This window comes from Grus americana, chromosome 18 (genome assembly GCF_028858705.1).
Source record: "Grus americana isolate bGruAme1 chromosome 18, bGruAme1.mat, whole genome shotgun sequence".
Taxonomy (NCBI): domain Eukaryota; kingdom Metazoa; phylum Chordata; class Aves; order Gruiformes; family Gruidae; genus Grus; species Grus americana.
The window spans coordinates 13,201,170-13,216,014 of record NC_072869.1 but is presented as its reverse complement, the minus strand read 5'-3'; the positions used below and the strand labels follow the sequence as shown (position 1 = coordinate 13,216,014).

At 49.7% G+C, this 14,845-nt stretch overlaps 1 protein-coding gene across 9 annotated transcripts in view; it reads right to left on the bottom strand.

The window, feature by feature from the left end:
* Positions 1–14,845, bottom strand: part of MYOCD (myocardin) — a 200,252-nt gene that overhangs the window by 24,441 nt on the left and 160,966 nt on the right. For 3 of the 9 annotated variants that reach the window (XM_054846945.1, XM_054846946.1, XM_054846948.1), the window contains exons 1-2: positions 12,924–13,038; positions 3,528–3,593 (exon numbers count right to left, since the gene is read on the bottom strand). In XM_054846945.1, the coding sequence (XP_054702920.1) occupies positions 3,528–3,534 (7 nt within the window). In that variant the 5' untranslated portion in view covers positions 3,535–3,593; positions 12,924–13,038. Of the gene's footprint in view, positions 1–2,619; positions 2,747–3,527; positions 3,594–12,836; positions 13,039–13,601; positions 13,963–14,845 lie in introns of those variants that run through there. The other 6 variants (XM_054846940.1, XM_054846944.1, XM_054846941.1 and 3 more) reach the window with 5 other exon arrangements.

Here is a 14,845-nt window from a genome sequence, read left to right as displayed (position 1 = left end):
GACAACTTCTCAGGGGATGACATGTCAGCTTGAAATGGCTGAGGGTCTGAAGGCAACAGGGCAGAGCTGCTGTGTTTGGTGTTGATAATCTTGGGACTATTGCCTCTAAGTTTTGAGTTAGAGGATGAGGTGGTGGCTGCGCACAGCAAGAAGGTCTTCAAGTGCAGCTATTTCTGCAGCCCGTCACAGTAGGGGGAACCTTGCCTTGATGAATACTTGATCCTGCAAGCTGCCTCCCCCTCCTTTTGGGTAGGTGAGCAGGATCTGGCTGGGGTCTGGGGCAGGCGTCTGTCCAGGTCTAGAGGAAGGGTTCATCCATGCTCAGCCCCACAGCCTGCCTTTCTGCAAGGGACCCCACATGCGCTTGATTCAAAATGCTTTTGCTGGGTCTGCACCAGTTTCACTAGGAAAATAAAACTGCATGTGTTGTTGCATGAACTGGAAACTTCCTACTCAGTGAGCCTGAAGAATGGGGCAGGCTCTGTTCTTACCTGCACTCCTATGCATCAGGAATGTGGCTGTGTCTCAACAAACCTGGATCTCTCCTTGCTTTCAGAGGATCCTCCATACACAGAGTCATGGGGCTGAAGGACCCACAGGCTGCCCTCACCTACCAGTCTGCGCCTGTCTTTATTTGTAGAGCCTTTTTCAGTAGTGTTGATTGTTTTGCCAGCCAGTTGTTCAATTTACAACCTGAACAATTTACAACTCGGATCTGACAATCCAAGTCCAGCTCTGAACCTGAAGTATTGTGCAATGCTACTGCCATTTGCTCCTGAGCATCCTCCTTTAGGCAGTTTCCTGCCTTCTCCAGTGATTGGGCCATCTGAGGGTCTCACATTTCTTAGAGGAACATTCAAGAGAGTGTGAATAGAGTTCAGGTATGTAATGGCATTAATCTTGTCCAGTGAAAGCAAACAGATTGGCTTTTGGTGAGGATAGTCATCTCACTGTGTTATGCTCAGGTAACGCTGATGCTTCTCCCTGCGCTATTCTCTTGGATACCCAAAACCAGCCAGCTTCCTTGGACTTACTCCAGTGTTTCACACTTACTGTGCTATAGCTGCACTGCTGAACAGCTTAGCAGGCTCTGTGTATAGTCATCAACTCCCCTTCTTACAAGAGTTTCTACAAACCCTCAAAGCTTTCATCCAATGCTATTCTGTTACTCTAACCTTCCATCTCTCTTACTGGTCTCCGAATAAAATGGATCAGTTAGAAGAACAATGTTTCTATGTCATGGAATTATGTCAGCAGCAAATGGATACAATGAGTTGAAAACAATCCTTGTGCAAAATCTGATGTGTGATGTGGGATCAAGTGCATGCACCAAGCCTGGTACCAAACCTGACTCACCATAGAGATCAGCAATGCCCATCTTTTCCCTTTCCAGAAGGGCTGTTCTTAACCACTGTGGGTTACAGCCATATGGGTTCATTTCTCACCCTCCTGCAATGCATGTGAACTGAGATCCTGTCCCGGTGCATGTCCCTGAGCCCACCTCACCTGCTGGTCCTCAGAGCCAACAGGCCATGGCAAGATATGGTTAAACAAAGAGTTGTTTTTCATAAGGAATGACTGCACATGCCCAAGCCATAGGGAAGCTGGCTGGGGCTCCCATGCATTAAATGCTAATGCTTGACTCTTCCTCCTGAGGTCAAATTCAGCAGTTAAATTCTGCATGTTTGCTTTTATAATGGCAAAAGTGCCTTTTCTTCTATTACTTTCAGTGAGCGAACTGTGCTCAAGCTTCCCAAAATGACCTTCTTGGACAGGCACCAGACTGCAAAATGTCAGCCTAGAAGTTGGGAGTATAAAGAAGCTGTAAGTAACAGGAAAATACCCTTCAGTTGCCATCAAATAAATTGGGCCTAATATGTGGTCTGCAATGTGTAAGGTTCTAAATGTTTGGTTCCATTTGCAAAAGCGCAGTCCCATACGCTGGGCCCTGGTGGGCAGTGTCGGGTACAGAAACCTCTCAGATGGCACTACAGCTCCATACATGTGCAATGGGGTGTCCTGCACCTTGTCTGAGTGTGCCTGCTTTTACAGAGTGGACTTAAGCAGTTCAGGAGATGTTAGACATATTTTTGGCCACTGACTGTATTGCCAGTGCTTGCAATACTATAACAAATGTCACAATATTTTGCTTAAAGCTCCAACTCCTGGAGTCCTGTGATTAAAATGCTTGCTCTTTGGTGGCAGGCAGCATAAAATCTGAACACTTAAAGAAAGAGACAGAAGAAACATGAAAAGAACTTGCATTTATCAGTCTTAAAACTGTGTGATCATTTTGACAGTCATAATTTTTCTCATCCTGCTCAAGTTTTCTTAATGGTTGATGCTGGCAATACTGTACTGAGAAGGCGTCTCTTGCTGGCTACCTTGGCACGGTCCTTCAGGAAGGCAGCCGCATGAGAAGGGCAGAGGGATGGGCAGGGTGCAGCAAGCAGTGCTATAGTCATGCTCTTAGTGAGTTGTTCTCCTGTTTAGACAAGAGCTGCATCACAGTCTTCAGGGTTAGCCAGAAGAGACAAAAGTGACACGGCCTTTGGAAAGTTGTGATCTTAGCAGTGAGCCCAAGGGCCCCTTGATGAGACAGAAAGGATAATCCTCTACCTGCGTCCCAGATAATCATAGATTCATGCACATGGAGCCTGAGCTAGGTCAGGATGGAGTTATCCATCGAGCAGGGCTGAGGTCCCAACATCATTTCTCTGGTAGTGCTACAGGTTTCATGATGCACCTGCAGGTGCAGAAGGGGATAATTTTCATTCACTTGCTTTTTGGGTTCTAGCATCCAGCTTTTTGATGCTGAAAGATTACATGACAATTCTGGCCTGGAGCTTGTCCTTCAGACATTCATATGGTCAGAGGGGGGAAAGCACAGACATCCTCCGTCAGCCCGTAGCAGGCAGGCCCAGGTAGGGTTTCGCTGGCCTCAAGTGTACCCTGACAGTTCTGCCACGTGGGGTCCTGGTGGGGCACGGGCACAGGTCTGCATGTCTTGCTCACCCAAGGGCTGCCTCTCCGCACTGGGGCCAAGGCTGGACCCACTGCTTCCTGCTTCCACAGCCCTCTGGACCTCTTCCTCGTTCTGTGGGTCTCATCCTGACACAGAGGTTCCTGGCTTTTACAGGAGGACATGAGATTCTCTGCCCCTGCCTACATGAAGAGCTTTGCGAGTCTTCTGCTTGGAGTTGGATATTCTTGTCCTGCTACAGTGACCTCTGGGACAGGGAGCTATGCAGCTGAATTTTTGGATGATATAAGCTAAGCATCTCTGCTGACTTCAGTTTGAGCAGCAGCATTATAGTCTGTGTGGCAAATGCTGGCACTGTTGTACAGCACTGGGGACCATAATATTTCTACAGGGCAGGAAGCAAAGTCCACCCCAGCAGCAATCTGCTCAGAGCTGAGTGGGTCTGAGCTGGCAGCCGGTACCACGCAGTGCCCCAGCAGTGCCCAAGATGAACACAGACCCTCTGAGCCAGGAGTGGCTGAAAAAGGCAGAAAAAGATACTCACGTGGCATGATGCCTTGGTCTGCCAGCTGCTCACGGGTCCTTCTCTGCTGAAGCCGTAGCTGTAAAACTGTGTGAGAGAGAGAGTGTCAGGAAAAAGATGTGGGATTGTACTGAGGTACTAATAATCTATCAGGGACAATGTGTCTGGGGGTTTGTGTGTGGCACAGAGGTCTGGCACTGATCCCTGCTGCTCCTGGACCAGCCTTGGTGCAGCAGAGTGCTCCAAGCCAAGGAGAACTGCCAGGGAGGAGCTGCGTAGCCTGCACCGACCTAGTCCTCACTTTTGCAGACAGATGAGCAGGGCAGGACTGCTTCTGGTGCAGGCAGCACCCCCGTGCCTGCGACAGACTGATTCCTGCCTGGCACCTGTAATAGCAGTCTCAGGTGACCATGGCTGCAGCTCAAACAGTTTCTCAGCCTTGAACTCTGAAGTTGGGAGGTCCTCCCTTGCCTCAGCACTGTGGGTTGAGTAGAGCTTTCCAACTTCATCACTCTCCCGAGGGCCTGGCAGCACATTTCCAGCCCTGCAAGGCTTGGCACTGGATGCAGATATGCTTACTCTACTGAGGGGGATAATGTGATGAGGAGAGATTAGTGCCATCTCTGTATGAACCCACTGGTCTGGGGACCTGCGATCTCCAGTATACCTTGCTTTTGGAAACAATGCACTGACAGATGGGAATGAACCTGATCAGTCACTAAGTGATCAGAGCATTGATTAAGCATCTAACAAAGAAGCATCTCTCAATATTTACAGCATGCAATGACAGCCCACCGTACACCTGCAGCCTGCCCTGTGCACAGCTACAGACCTCTGCGTGGCCCAGGACTGCACAAGTTAGTTCATGCCATCGCTCAGGTAACCCTCCCTATACTTTGAGTTACTAACGTATTCTACACTGGTTTTTTTGCAAATTTGTCTTAAAGAAGATAGACACTTGTATCACAAGATAAAACATAAAACTCACTTCTGTATTTTCCTGCTGGAAGCTCCGTACAGCTTGCCGTGAGGACGTATAGCTCTCAGCAGTCACAATATAACTGCATGCATTTTTCCTGCCTACCAGCACAGCCCCAGGCTGCATCCCGTTCGCTGCTCCGAGAGAGCCAGTATTGGAAGGACAAGAGAGGGAAGAACAGCTTTTTTGTCCTTGGGACCAACCTGCTGAGCTGTGCCAACAGCTCATGTCTACAGTGTGACTTCCCTTGGATGTGGGATGGAGCTGAACAATAATCCCTTCCAGAGGAGTCCCCAAAGCACAAAGCTCCCTGAGATGCCATTGCTTGTGACTTTTCCATGTCCTCTGTACAAATCATGTCTCACATTCAGAGCAAATATTTAGTGAAGGCCTCACATGGGACAATGTTCTCCTGCTAAATTCCAGTACTACTTAGACACCAAAGATAGATTCTTGCTGTGAGGGAAAAATGTAGCCTTCAGTACCTGGTAAAGTCTGCATGCTGTTCCCTTATGTCAGAGTGAAGCTGGTGGCTAGAAGTCACTGGCTGCCAGGGAAGTCTGTAGCCCTCCGTCGCCCCATGGCACCACCCCAGTCAGTGCTGGTTCTGCCCATGGACACGGATTTAGACCCTTGCACTCTAGGTATCTACATCGGACCTAGTTATCTGCATCCTCTTTGCAGGAGTCATCCCCCTCAGGGGACCTCAAAACCAAATTAGGCAGCCAATGCTTTAGGAATGCCTGTCGTTCCTCCTTGACTATAGAGGCAGTTTAATGGTAACCAGCTCATGGTAGGTGTCTTACACAGAGTGAGGTGGACCCCAGTTTCTCTGTGTAGAACCTTCTCTGTGACTGGTCACGGTACTGAAGAACCATGCAGAGCTTTGCCCTTTCCCCAAGGAAGAGATGTATCTTTATGGAACAGGTGAGCTAAGGGAGGTCGGAGACTGTCCAAGAATGAAGAAGCTCTGTAGCTCACCCAACAATGGTTCTCTACTCCCTTAGGTCCTGGTCCAGTGTCCTAGACATTAGAACCTCTTGCCTTAAACTGAGGCAATTTACACACAACATCCCATCATCAAATGGAAATCAGAGATAGCAAAGATTCTAGAGTCACATACAACACTCTGCCAAGGACACAGCAGTCTGCCCCGTCTAGCTGCAAAATATCCCAAGTGAGGATGCTCCATCACTTCCCTTCACAGTTCCCATGTGTGCCAAATTATTTGCACCATTTCATTCCGACTTCCGACACAGTCAGGCCAAGTGATACATCACATCGACATGAGCAAGGGGGGATGCTAGTAATCAGATGACCATGCATTCAAAGCCCACATTCTCTGTTGCTTCTGCTTATTTCATAGCCCTTTCTAGCAGAGAAATATTTTAACAGCCTTGGGGTGCGGTCAGCTGTCAGCCAGGCCTATTTAGAGAAAAAGGAGATGTTACAAATTCACTTGAAGCATATCTTGGAAGGTGATGATGATTTCCAGTGTGGTGACTATAAGATTCAGCACCTGCCTTGATGCAAGAAGTGCTGAAAACGAGTGTAGGTTTCACTGCCATAGCTCCTCCTTTGCTTGGATGCAGGAGCAGCACTCATGAATGCAGGTTTCCCAGCTCCTACTGCCTTCCAGCAAACAGTGCAGAGTCCAGGGGATCCAACCCTACTGCAGCTGGTCCGTGCTCCAGCCCAGCCTCTCCTTTGTCTCCTGCACTAAGCACTGCTGATAGACTATCACAGAGGGGACTTGATATTATTTAATGATAATTTTTTGCAGGGAGAAAAGGTCTCAAAATTGGTTTTCATGCTGATAGACATAAAGGCTGTGACCCAGCAGTGGCACAAGCTGTTCTGAGTGAGAGAGCTAAGCTCTTCCATGGGTGAGTGGCTATGGGCAGGCCACGGAACCTCCCCCAGACATGTGGTCCATCTTGGGCCATGCTGAGCTTACAGAGTCCCTGGCCCATTCTTAAGCCAGAGGGCAAAGAGGAAAACTTTATCCGCCCTTGTCTGTTCAGGGCAAGCTGACAGAAAATGTGCGGACAGGTGTGTGCAAATGCTGGCCATTTCCAGGAGCAGCCCAAGCTTGATGGCTGAAGCCACTGAATATTCATCCAGATCTGGACCCCCTCATGCAGAAGGATGCATGCCTTGACTCCCAGATATCATCTCTATGAACTTCCTAATCTTGTAACAAACAATCAGAAGAAACATAGCTGTGGACAGTGTCAGACAATAAGACTGAACATCCCTGCAGGAAGAGGTAAAGTAGCCACTACTTTCGGCAGTCTCCGAGTCGCTGCTGCAGCTTGCAGCTCAGCAGACGCTACCTCAATGCTTGCACCTTTCCCTTAAAACCAACAATGCTTAAAAACAGGGCTGGAGGAGCCCCTGGCACCATCCAAACAAGCACCACTTAGGTGCTTCTTGAAGAGGACTTATAATCTGTTGAAGCTATGTCTGATCCCAGCTGCATTCCTGTCCTCTTCCTTTGCTACGTGTCTGGAGGCCTGAGCTCTGAGTGCTGCCAGTGACTCACTTTGAGGATGCTGTCACCAAACATGTATGGCAATTATTTTTTTCTGGAAAATTCTTATTTTTCAAGGAAAGTGCTTTGCTAACACTTCAGGGAACAGTTGTGCTGGTGAGACAATCTTGGTCCCACACCTCCAGCATCTGTATTTCCTGTTTGCACTAGCTTGGGTGGTGAGAAGACCTAGATGACCTTTATAGGTCACTTCCAACCCAAACCATTCCAAGTACCCCCAAGGAGCAGTCATGCACACTGGTTACCCTGTGTCACCAGGCTGTGCTGGCACTGTCAGCTGCCATCAGCTGAGAGACTGCCTTGCTTTGAGCAAACCTGCTCCCTCCGGTGGCACCCCATGATGAGAAATCCCTCCCTAGATGATATAAGGCATGTCAGAGCTATTGCAGTGATTTTGCTTGTTAACCTTTTCTATTAGAAATAATCCTCTCTTCTATGCTAGCACCAAGTGCCATTTAGTGATACAGCTTCCAGAAACATTCTCTGCAATGGGGCTGTGTCATCAGTGCAGAGACCTCCTGGCATCGGTCATAGCTAGCTCTGGTGGCCCAAACTCTGAGCTCTGCCTGTGAGTCGCAGTCATGAGTCATCTTCCTCCCTAGGAGTTGACCTCAGAGCTTTAGGAAGCTAAGAGGACAGCTTGGGCCTTGCCTGGCCTGGTGATGCACGAGAAAAGAAAGGTTCAGATCTTCCCTCCACCCCAGCAGCTGGCAGACCTGGCCTGCTGCTTCAATCTGTGGGGGCACTTTGAGCCCAATGCTCAGCAACTGGCCAGGATGAGACTTTGATCACCTGCATCAGAGCATCCCCCATGCTGGGGCATCGCCAAAGCCCTCATAGCACCCTCCTCTCTTTGGGGAATCAGCTTTAACAGTGCAGGGGGCTGAGCAGCGCTGAGGCATGTTGCCCAGGGAGGTGGGGGAACTGCCCTTCTCGCAGGGTTCAGGACTCGGGCAGGCAGGCAAAGCCATGACTGACCTGACCTAGTGTTGGTGAAGGTCTGTCTCTGAGAAGGAGGCTGGATCAGAGCCTGTCTCTTCCCACCAACACTTATGTAGCGGCCTGGAGCTCATGTTCCCTGGAAACTCTGAGGCTGCACGAGGCTTTCTCAGCATTCAGCTCAGCCTCGAGCTGAGACGAGCTGCCCAGCTGGAGCTGCAGGTGCATTGCTGCTGCTTGACTTCTGAGCCAGCATCTGTCTCTAGCTCTGACAGACCCTCTGCGAGAGGCAGTGACTGAGGCAGAGTTCCTACTGCTTCAGCTCTTCCCAGCTCTCTTATATGGTTTCAGGTGGAATCCCAATAATTGCTGGTTTCCTCCCTGCCTGGGCTGCGCCGGCACCTTCGCTCTGGTTGGGATCCACATTCACAACCAGTGCAATTGCTGTGGTCTCATCTTCCTCTGAAATAAGACTGCTGTTGTCAGAACTGATGGTCGGGCAGCTGTCTGCTGATCCCTGCATGTTGTGCTGCTCCCTGCCCCAGCCGGTGCTCCTGGGCTGCGCAGTGAAGGGGACCAGCAGAAGCACCGCATTATGCTGGTTTGACCCAAGTGCGCAACTGTGATGGGAATCAGCAGTTTGACAAACAACTGAAGCTGGCGCTGCCACTGAAAAAAGCAGCAAGTCACGTCCCCTCTGCCAGCCACCGCAGCAGCTCATTCCTGCCCTTCGTGGCCCAGAGTTGGGGTTTTAGGAGCATGAGTGCAGCTGAGTGGCGCGCAGGATGGGGACCGCTCCGCTGGGGCCGGGGGGGGGTGGCAGCAAATTGGGAATGGGGTGATGGGGAGGAGGGACTCCTGTTTTCAACAGCAGCAGCTTTGTTGCTTGTCAAACAGCAGCTGAGCTGAAATACGTGCTTGTCCATGGCCATGGCATGTACCAGAGGAACCTGGCGACTCACCCCTGCTCACACAGTGGCTGGCAGAAAGTGTCCCTGTTTTGGATGCAGCCTCCCTTGAAAGGCAGAACTGCTGCCTGCCTTGGGATTGTCTTTACAGATGATGTCTGAGGCTTTCTCGTGTGAGATGCCAGGGGGAGAGAAGCTGCCCAGTGGGAGATACACGTGGGATCCTTGGACTGTCCCAGCAGCGCGTGGGCAGGGCTGGCTCGGTGGCAGGGTGCGTTTGTGTTGCTTGTGGCCTCCTCAGGGCTGTGGCTGTTTCTCACAGCTGCATCAGGAGCAGGAACCTGTATTCAAAGCAGGATGTCCAAATGGGAAGGGCAGCCAGGAGCTGCTCTGTCCTGGCTGAGCAACAGGCTGACATCAAGCTACTGATGTGGGGGCTGCACTTGGGAGAACATGGAGTCGCCCTGAGCTGGGTGACAAGCCAGCCAACCTGCTGGGTACCACCACCGGCAGGGTGAAGCAGTGGTCCAGCAGAGCATCACAGAGCCTGCTTTTCTGGAGCTGCTCTTTTGCAAAAACACCTTAGCCAGGCTCTGTCCTGAGCTCCCATACATCCTTCTCCTCAAGCACAGAGAGGTATGTTTCATAGAATCATAGAATGGTTTGGGTGGGAAGGGACCTCAAAGATCATCTAGTTCCAACCCCCTGCCACAGGCAGGGACACCCTCCATTAGACCACGTTGCCCAAAGCCCCATCCAGCCTGGCCTTGAACACTTCCAGGGATGTTTCAATCTGTGCTATAACACATGCCTGACTGACAGTGAAACATACGTCTGTCAGCTAAAACACCAAGGTATAAGATGCTGGGGAAACAAAACCAAGCAAAAACTGATCTACATCAAGTCAGTGTTTCACAAACACGTCACAAAATCACAGAACAGTGTCATCAGTTACAGGGAGGCTGTGGTTTGAAAACATACACTGACTGTGAACTGTATGCGTTCATGATCTGAGAGGAAACACATGTGCATGCTTTATCTTTGGACACCAGGAAAGTGAAAATAAAGATTCTGCCAAAATGCCTACCAAGACCTACTCTCTTCTGCCTTTATTAACCTGCTGATTTTGGTCCAAATCACTCTCTCCACCACAGGCAACAGAATAAATTCCTCTCCCATCTCAACCAGCTTCATTCAAGCCCTATGTTTAAGCATGAATCCTTTCCTCCATGGAGCCAGGCAAGCCTTCTCTGCAAATTCACACCCATGTGTCCACAATTAGGCCTGGATGTTACCCTATGCCAAGCCATGCAGAGCCATATTTAGAGTGTTAAACTTTCACTTCTCACCAATTATCTGAACTACCACTGATGTTATGCAGATGTCAGCCTTGTAAACTCTCTTTCCATATCGCTGGACAGAAAAGGTCAGAGTTAAGGTTAAGCCTGCATTTGCCAGCTTTGTTTGCTCTGCCCGATGACAACACTTCTCTGCTGCTGGAGTATGATTGGTTTGTATTCAAAGCAGGAGATCACATAAATGATCGTCCCTGGGAAGAGTTAAATATGTTTCTGGAACAGCTCTTAGATGTCCTAGTTGATTTAGTGCATTCCCATTGATACTTGGAGCACATGGGATAGCATGGCAGGCTTGAAGAATCATCATTCCTGCAAAATTTGTCAGGATGACCTCAGATCAGTATATTTATCTTTGGAAAAAACAGACAAAATAAACAGACACACAAATAGTCGAGGAAGGGGAGGGGGAACCTGAAGGTCTGCAGCATGTTGCTGATTTGATCTATCCCCTCTGGACGGTTCCTGGTGCCCTGCACTGGGGTAGCTACCATCTTCCCACACTGCACAGCTGATCCTTCACTGTGGACCACTGGAGAGAGAGGAGAAAACACTGCGGGACTCAAGGGAGGATTGCTGGGCACTGTGTGAAAAAGCTGCTGGCTCTACCAGATCAGCCTTTCCTGGACAAACTCTTTCTTATTCTTGCTAGTGATGCTGCCGGATGGAAGCAAGAGACTGGAAGCTGACCCCCAAGCCACTGTAGGAGGGACACCTACGTGCCACCATCTTCTAGTTGCCACCTCTTTGCCTCTCTTTCTGCCTGCTATGTGCCACAGAGATTAAAGGGATCCTGGGATGAGGAAACAACAAGCAAGTAATATATATCTAGCACCCTTTAACACGCACACAGCTCTTTCAGCTGCTCAGCGTGTGCAGGCCATGGAGAGACAGCACAAGTTAAGTTATTAAGATTTACCTCAGCCCTCATTAACATTGGTCTGGAATCCTTCAAAAGGGATTCAGACTTGTCATGAGTCACGGAGCACAGCTAATCCTTCCCAAACCTGGGGAGCAAGCAAAGCCTCGCACCTGCCTCTGCAAGACCATTTCCAAAGCAATAGCGCTTCGAGCAGCACGGCTCCTCGGGGCTTGGCATCTCAGGGCCTGATCCCTCCTGGCTTGTCCTTCACTTGCTCTGTGCAAGCGACACAGCTTTCTGTGCAAGCTGCTGTTTGTTAGCATGTTACAGCTCCTGAGCCACGCAGGGGACTTGGTGCAGGGCGATGGGTTACTGGAGACATTCGTCGGAACGGAGGACAGTAAATCAGAGCATTGCACCTCCTGCCATCCTTGTGGGGCTACCAGGGTCTGCATGTGGAGCAGGGACACCAGAGGAAACTGTCCCATAGAGACTCTGCACATGAAAGAGATACGACCACTTCAACCACTAAATGTTAGCGTTTCTTCTCTATTCCCCATACTACTAAAAATCCAGCACTAACTGAAAGCAGCGTTATTGATGTATTTGTATTCCTCAGCATCCCTCTTCCCTGGCCTGACTGCGCTGACCAGGGCTGTGCAGTGGCCGTGTCCTGCATCACCTGCGGCGGTCCCAGTGGTGGGGAGAGCGAGGCGCAGACACGCGTTTGGGATCTTGGCAAGCCCGACTCAAACATAATAAATAGGCAGGGAAATCTTGTCAAATGGGAAACGTATCTTTCACCAGGCATTAGTGAGGGATGGCAGTTGTGGGAATAAGTCATGAACCAAAGAATGCCCCACAAAGTGACTGCCCTAGAAATGCTGAAAGGAAGGAGAATTTATGGACGGAAAGACCCACAAAGTTTACTTTTACTGGAGAATCATTTGAAAAATATGTTTAGAGATCCCATTGTTGGTTCCATAATAAAGCCAGCTTACAAATAAACCAGAAATGAGCCTTAAAAACAATACTGGTTCATTTGAAAAGAATGCAGGGACATGTAACGCAGCCCATCCTCCTCTGTCAGAAAGGTGGCACTGTTGCTTTGTAGTTGCTGGAGGAATTGTTACAGACTGAGATTTTTTTCAAATGAACAGCAATGTACCATAATATACCAACAAAATCTAAGGAATGACTTAATCCAATGAAATGTAAGATCAGAGCGATATGGAAACCACACAAAAGCCCTGGACCCAAGTTTTGTATAATTCAGCCAGACTAGGACACTTGTGTTTGCACACACACTCTTGGGTTTTCAACCAACTGCCAACTTTGTATTTGCTGAGAAAACAAAGTTTAAGTTGACCACCCAGCTATCTAAAAGATCCTGATAACACCACTCATGTCTACCATCAGTATCATAAATCTCTAATTTCATTATCTACAATGCACAAGGAGGCAAAAACACACATGGCATGGGTGACGTGCCAGACTGGGTGCACGTTCCAACGTGACTACCCCGTCCGGTTTTACAGCGTCCCGTACGGCACATGCAGCTGGTTTGTCTGAACATCCCCACAGATAATATTCCCAGGGAGAACTTCACCTCTGGGAAGGTCAGAGAAGCTCCTCAAGAACATTTTTTGACATTACCATTAATATTACAGTATGTTATGTTCATTAAAAAAATTACAAGTAAAGATACCCACTCACAAACAAGGCATACTTACTATAAATAAAGCCAGTGAATAAAGGCATGAATATCCAGCAGAGGGTCTGATTTAGCAGTGACCGTCCCATAGTTCACCTTCACTCACCTTCACTCACGCTGAACGTCCTCTGAGAAGCCCCTTACTGGTGCTTCTCCTGACTTACGAGACGGAGGCATGTTTTACTTGCAAACCCTCCGAGAGTGGCAATCAATTGTGTGGCTCTGGTTTTATTTCTCTGATGATGTCACTTTAAATACTTTTCATGTTCCATTTGTTATTTTTACTTCTAAAAATGACGCATTTCTTCAAACTCATTTTTCTCCAATTAGTCACAACTTAATGGAACAAAGTCAGCTGCCTGCATGTCAGAGAGAGAGTCAGGCCCATCCTCACTGTGATTATTACAGACAGACCCGCCAGAGCACCTGGAATATACGGACGGCGTTAGGTGCCTTGTTTATCCCAGATGCCCTTTTGGCTTCCTGCCCAAATCCTTTGCAGCAGGGCCAGGGCAGGAGACCTGGGGACTGCAGTTTTACCAAAATAAACCACAAACATAAATCAAAGAGAATGAAAAACCAGGGGGGAAAAAAGCTGCAGAGAGGAAGGAAGATGCGTTTCTCCACTTGCGGAATAGCCTCTGTAAGAGCAAAGCCATGACAGCTCTGCGACCCCCTGAATATTTTGCTCGCATGCCGCTTCCAAACATTTAATGCAAAACAGTCCGTGGCTACGGCTTGCCGGAGAGAGAAGTTTTAAGAGAAATCTCAAGGTTTCCCCTACCTGATCTGAACTTGCTCCGAATCAGCAAGGAGTGCTCAGACCCCAGGAGTGTCATGGTGACTCGGGGACCGGATCCAGACGCCCCTCACTTAAACCATTAACTTCCTCCACAGAGAAAAGCCGACCAGACCACGGCTAGTGCTCAGGATTCATCCAGCTCTCCTGGACGCTCCGCGTGCTTTTACAGCTGGCCGGCAAAAAGCAGCAAGTGGCTTTGAAAGATTTGGTCCCATCCAGCACTGACCCTCCACAGACACCGACTGCTCCCCCTGGGCTGTGTTGGACTAATTAACGTGGAGCTAGCGGGAGCCTCCTCCCGCCCGGCGTTTACTACCAGCAGCTGGGTGTCCCGGCTGATGTCATCGTCTAGCGGGGAGCAGCGACTATCAGAAAGGGTCTTAGCAAAGACAGAAGTTTGATATCTGATACTAATTACTACCGGCCGGTACGCAGCCAATCAGGGCGCTCCCCGTCTCGGCCGACTTTGGGAGCCGCTCGGAAATATCAACAGAGCGAGGGCTTAACTCTTTGCAGCATGGTGCGAGGCAGGCCGTGCGACCTCCGGCTCCTGCGCCGGGGTGGTTTTGGGGCCTGTGTGCCCCTGAGACGAAGGGAGGGCTGGGCGCAGGGCAAGTGTCCCAGGTGAGGGGATGGCTGGGCGCAGGTCCTTCGGCGTGAGTGCTGCGTTGGATGCTCTTCCCGCCTGCGAGCCAGAGGACGTGGCTGCTCAGCAAACGGAGCTGTGACTCCGGCTGCTGCTGCCCCTTGCCCGGCTTGTTTGGGTGCCGGTGCACAGAGCAGGCAGTGCCCTGGGCTGCGCTGGGAAGCGGAAAGTGAGCACAGGGGTGCTCGGGCGTTTCGTCCGCACCTCCCTCCTGCAGTGCAGGCGTGCCCAAAGCTGTGCTGCTCCGTGCACACCTTTGTCAGCATGTGGCTGCATCCGTAGGATTGTCCGCTTGAGATGCTCACCTACGCTGTGACTCAGGTAGGATATGCTGCAGGCGCTGAGAACATGTTCTCTTGTTCTGTTACGCAGACACTCACAATAATGCCAAATATATGAGGCAGGGCTAAATCTTGACATAAGGTTTCCTGTGCCGCAGATGAGCACAGTAATCCCAAGGAGGCTGGGCGCAGCCATGTGTTGGACATAGCTGCAATGGAGGATGCTTCTCCACTTACGAAATGTTCTCTCAGAGAAGGAAAACATTTTGCAAAGTAAAGACACACAGATCCTTTGAAGG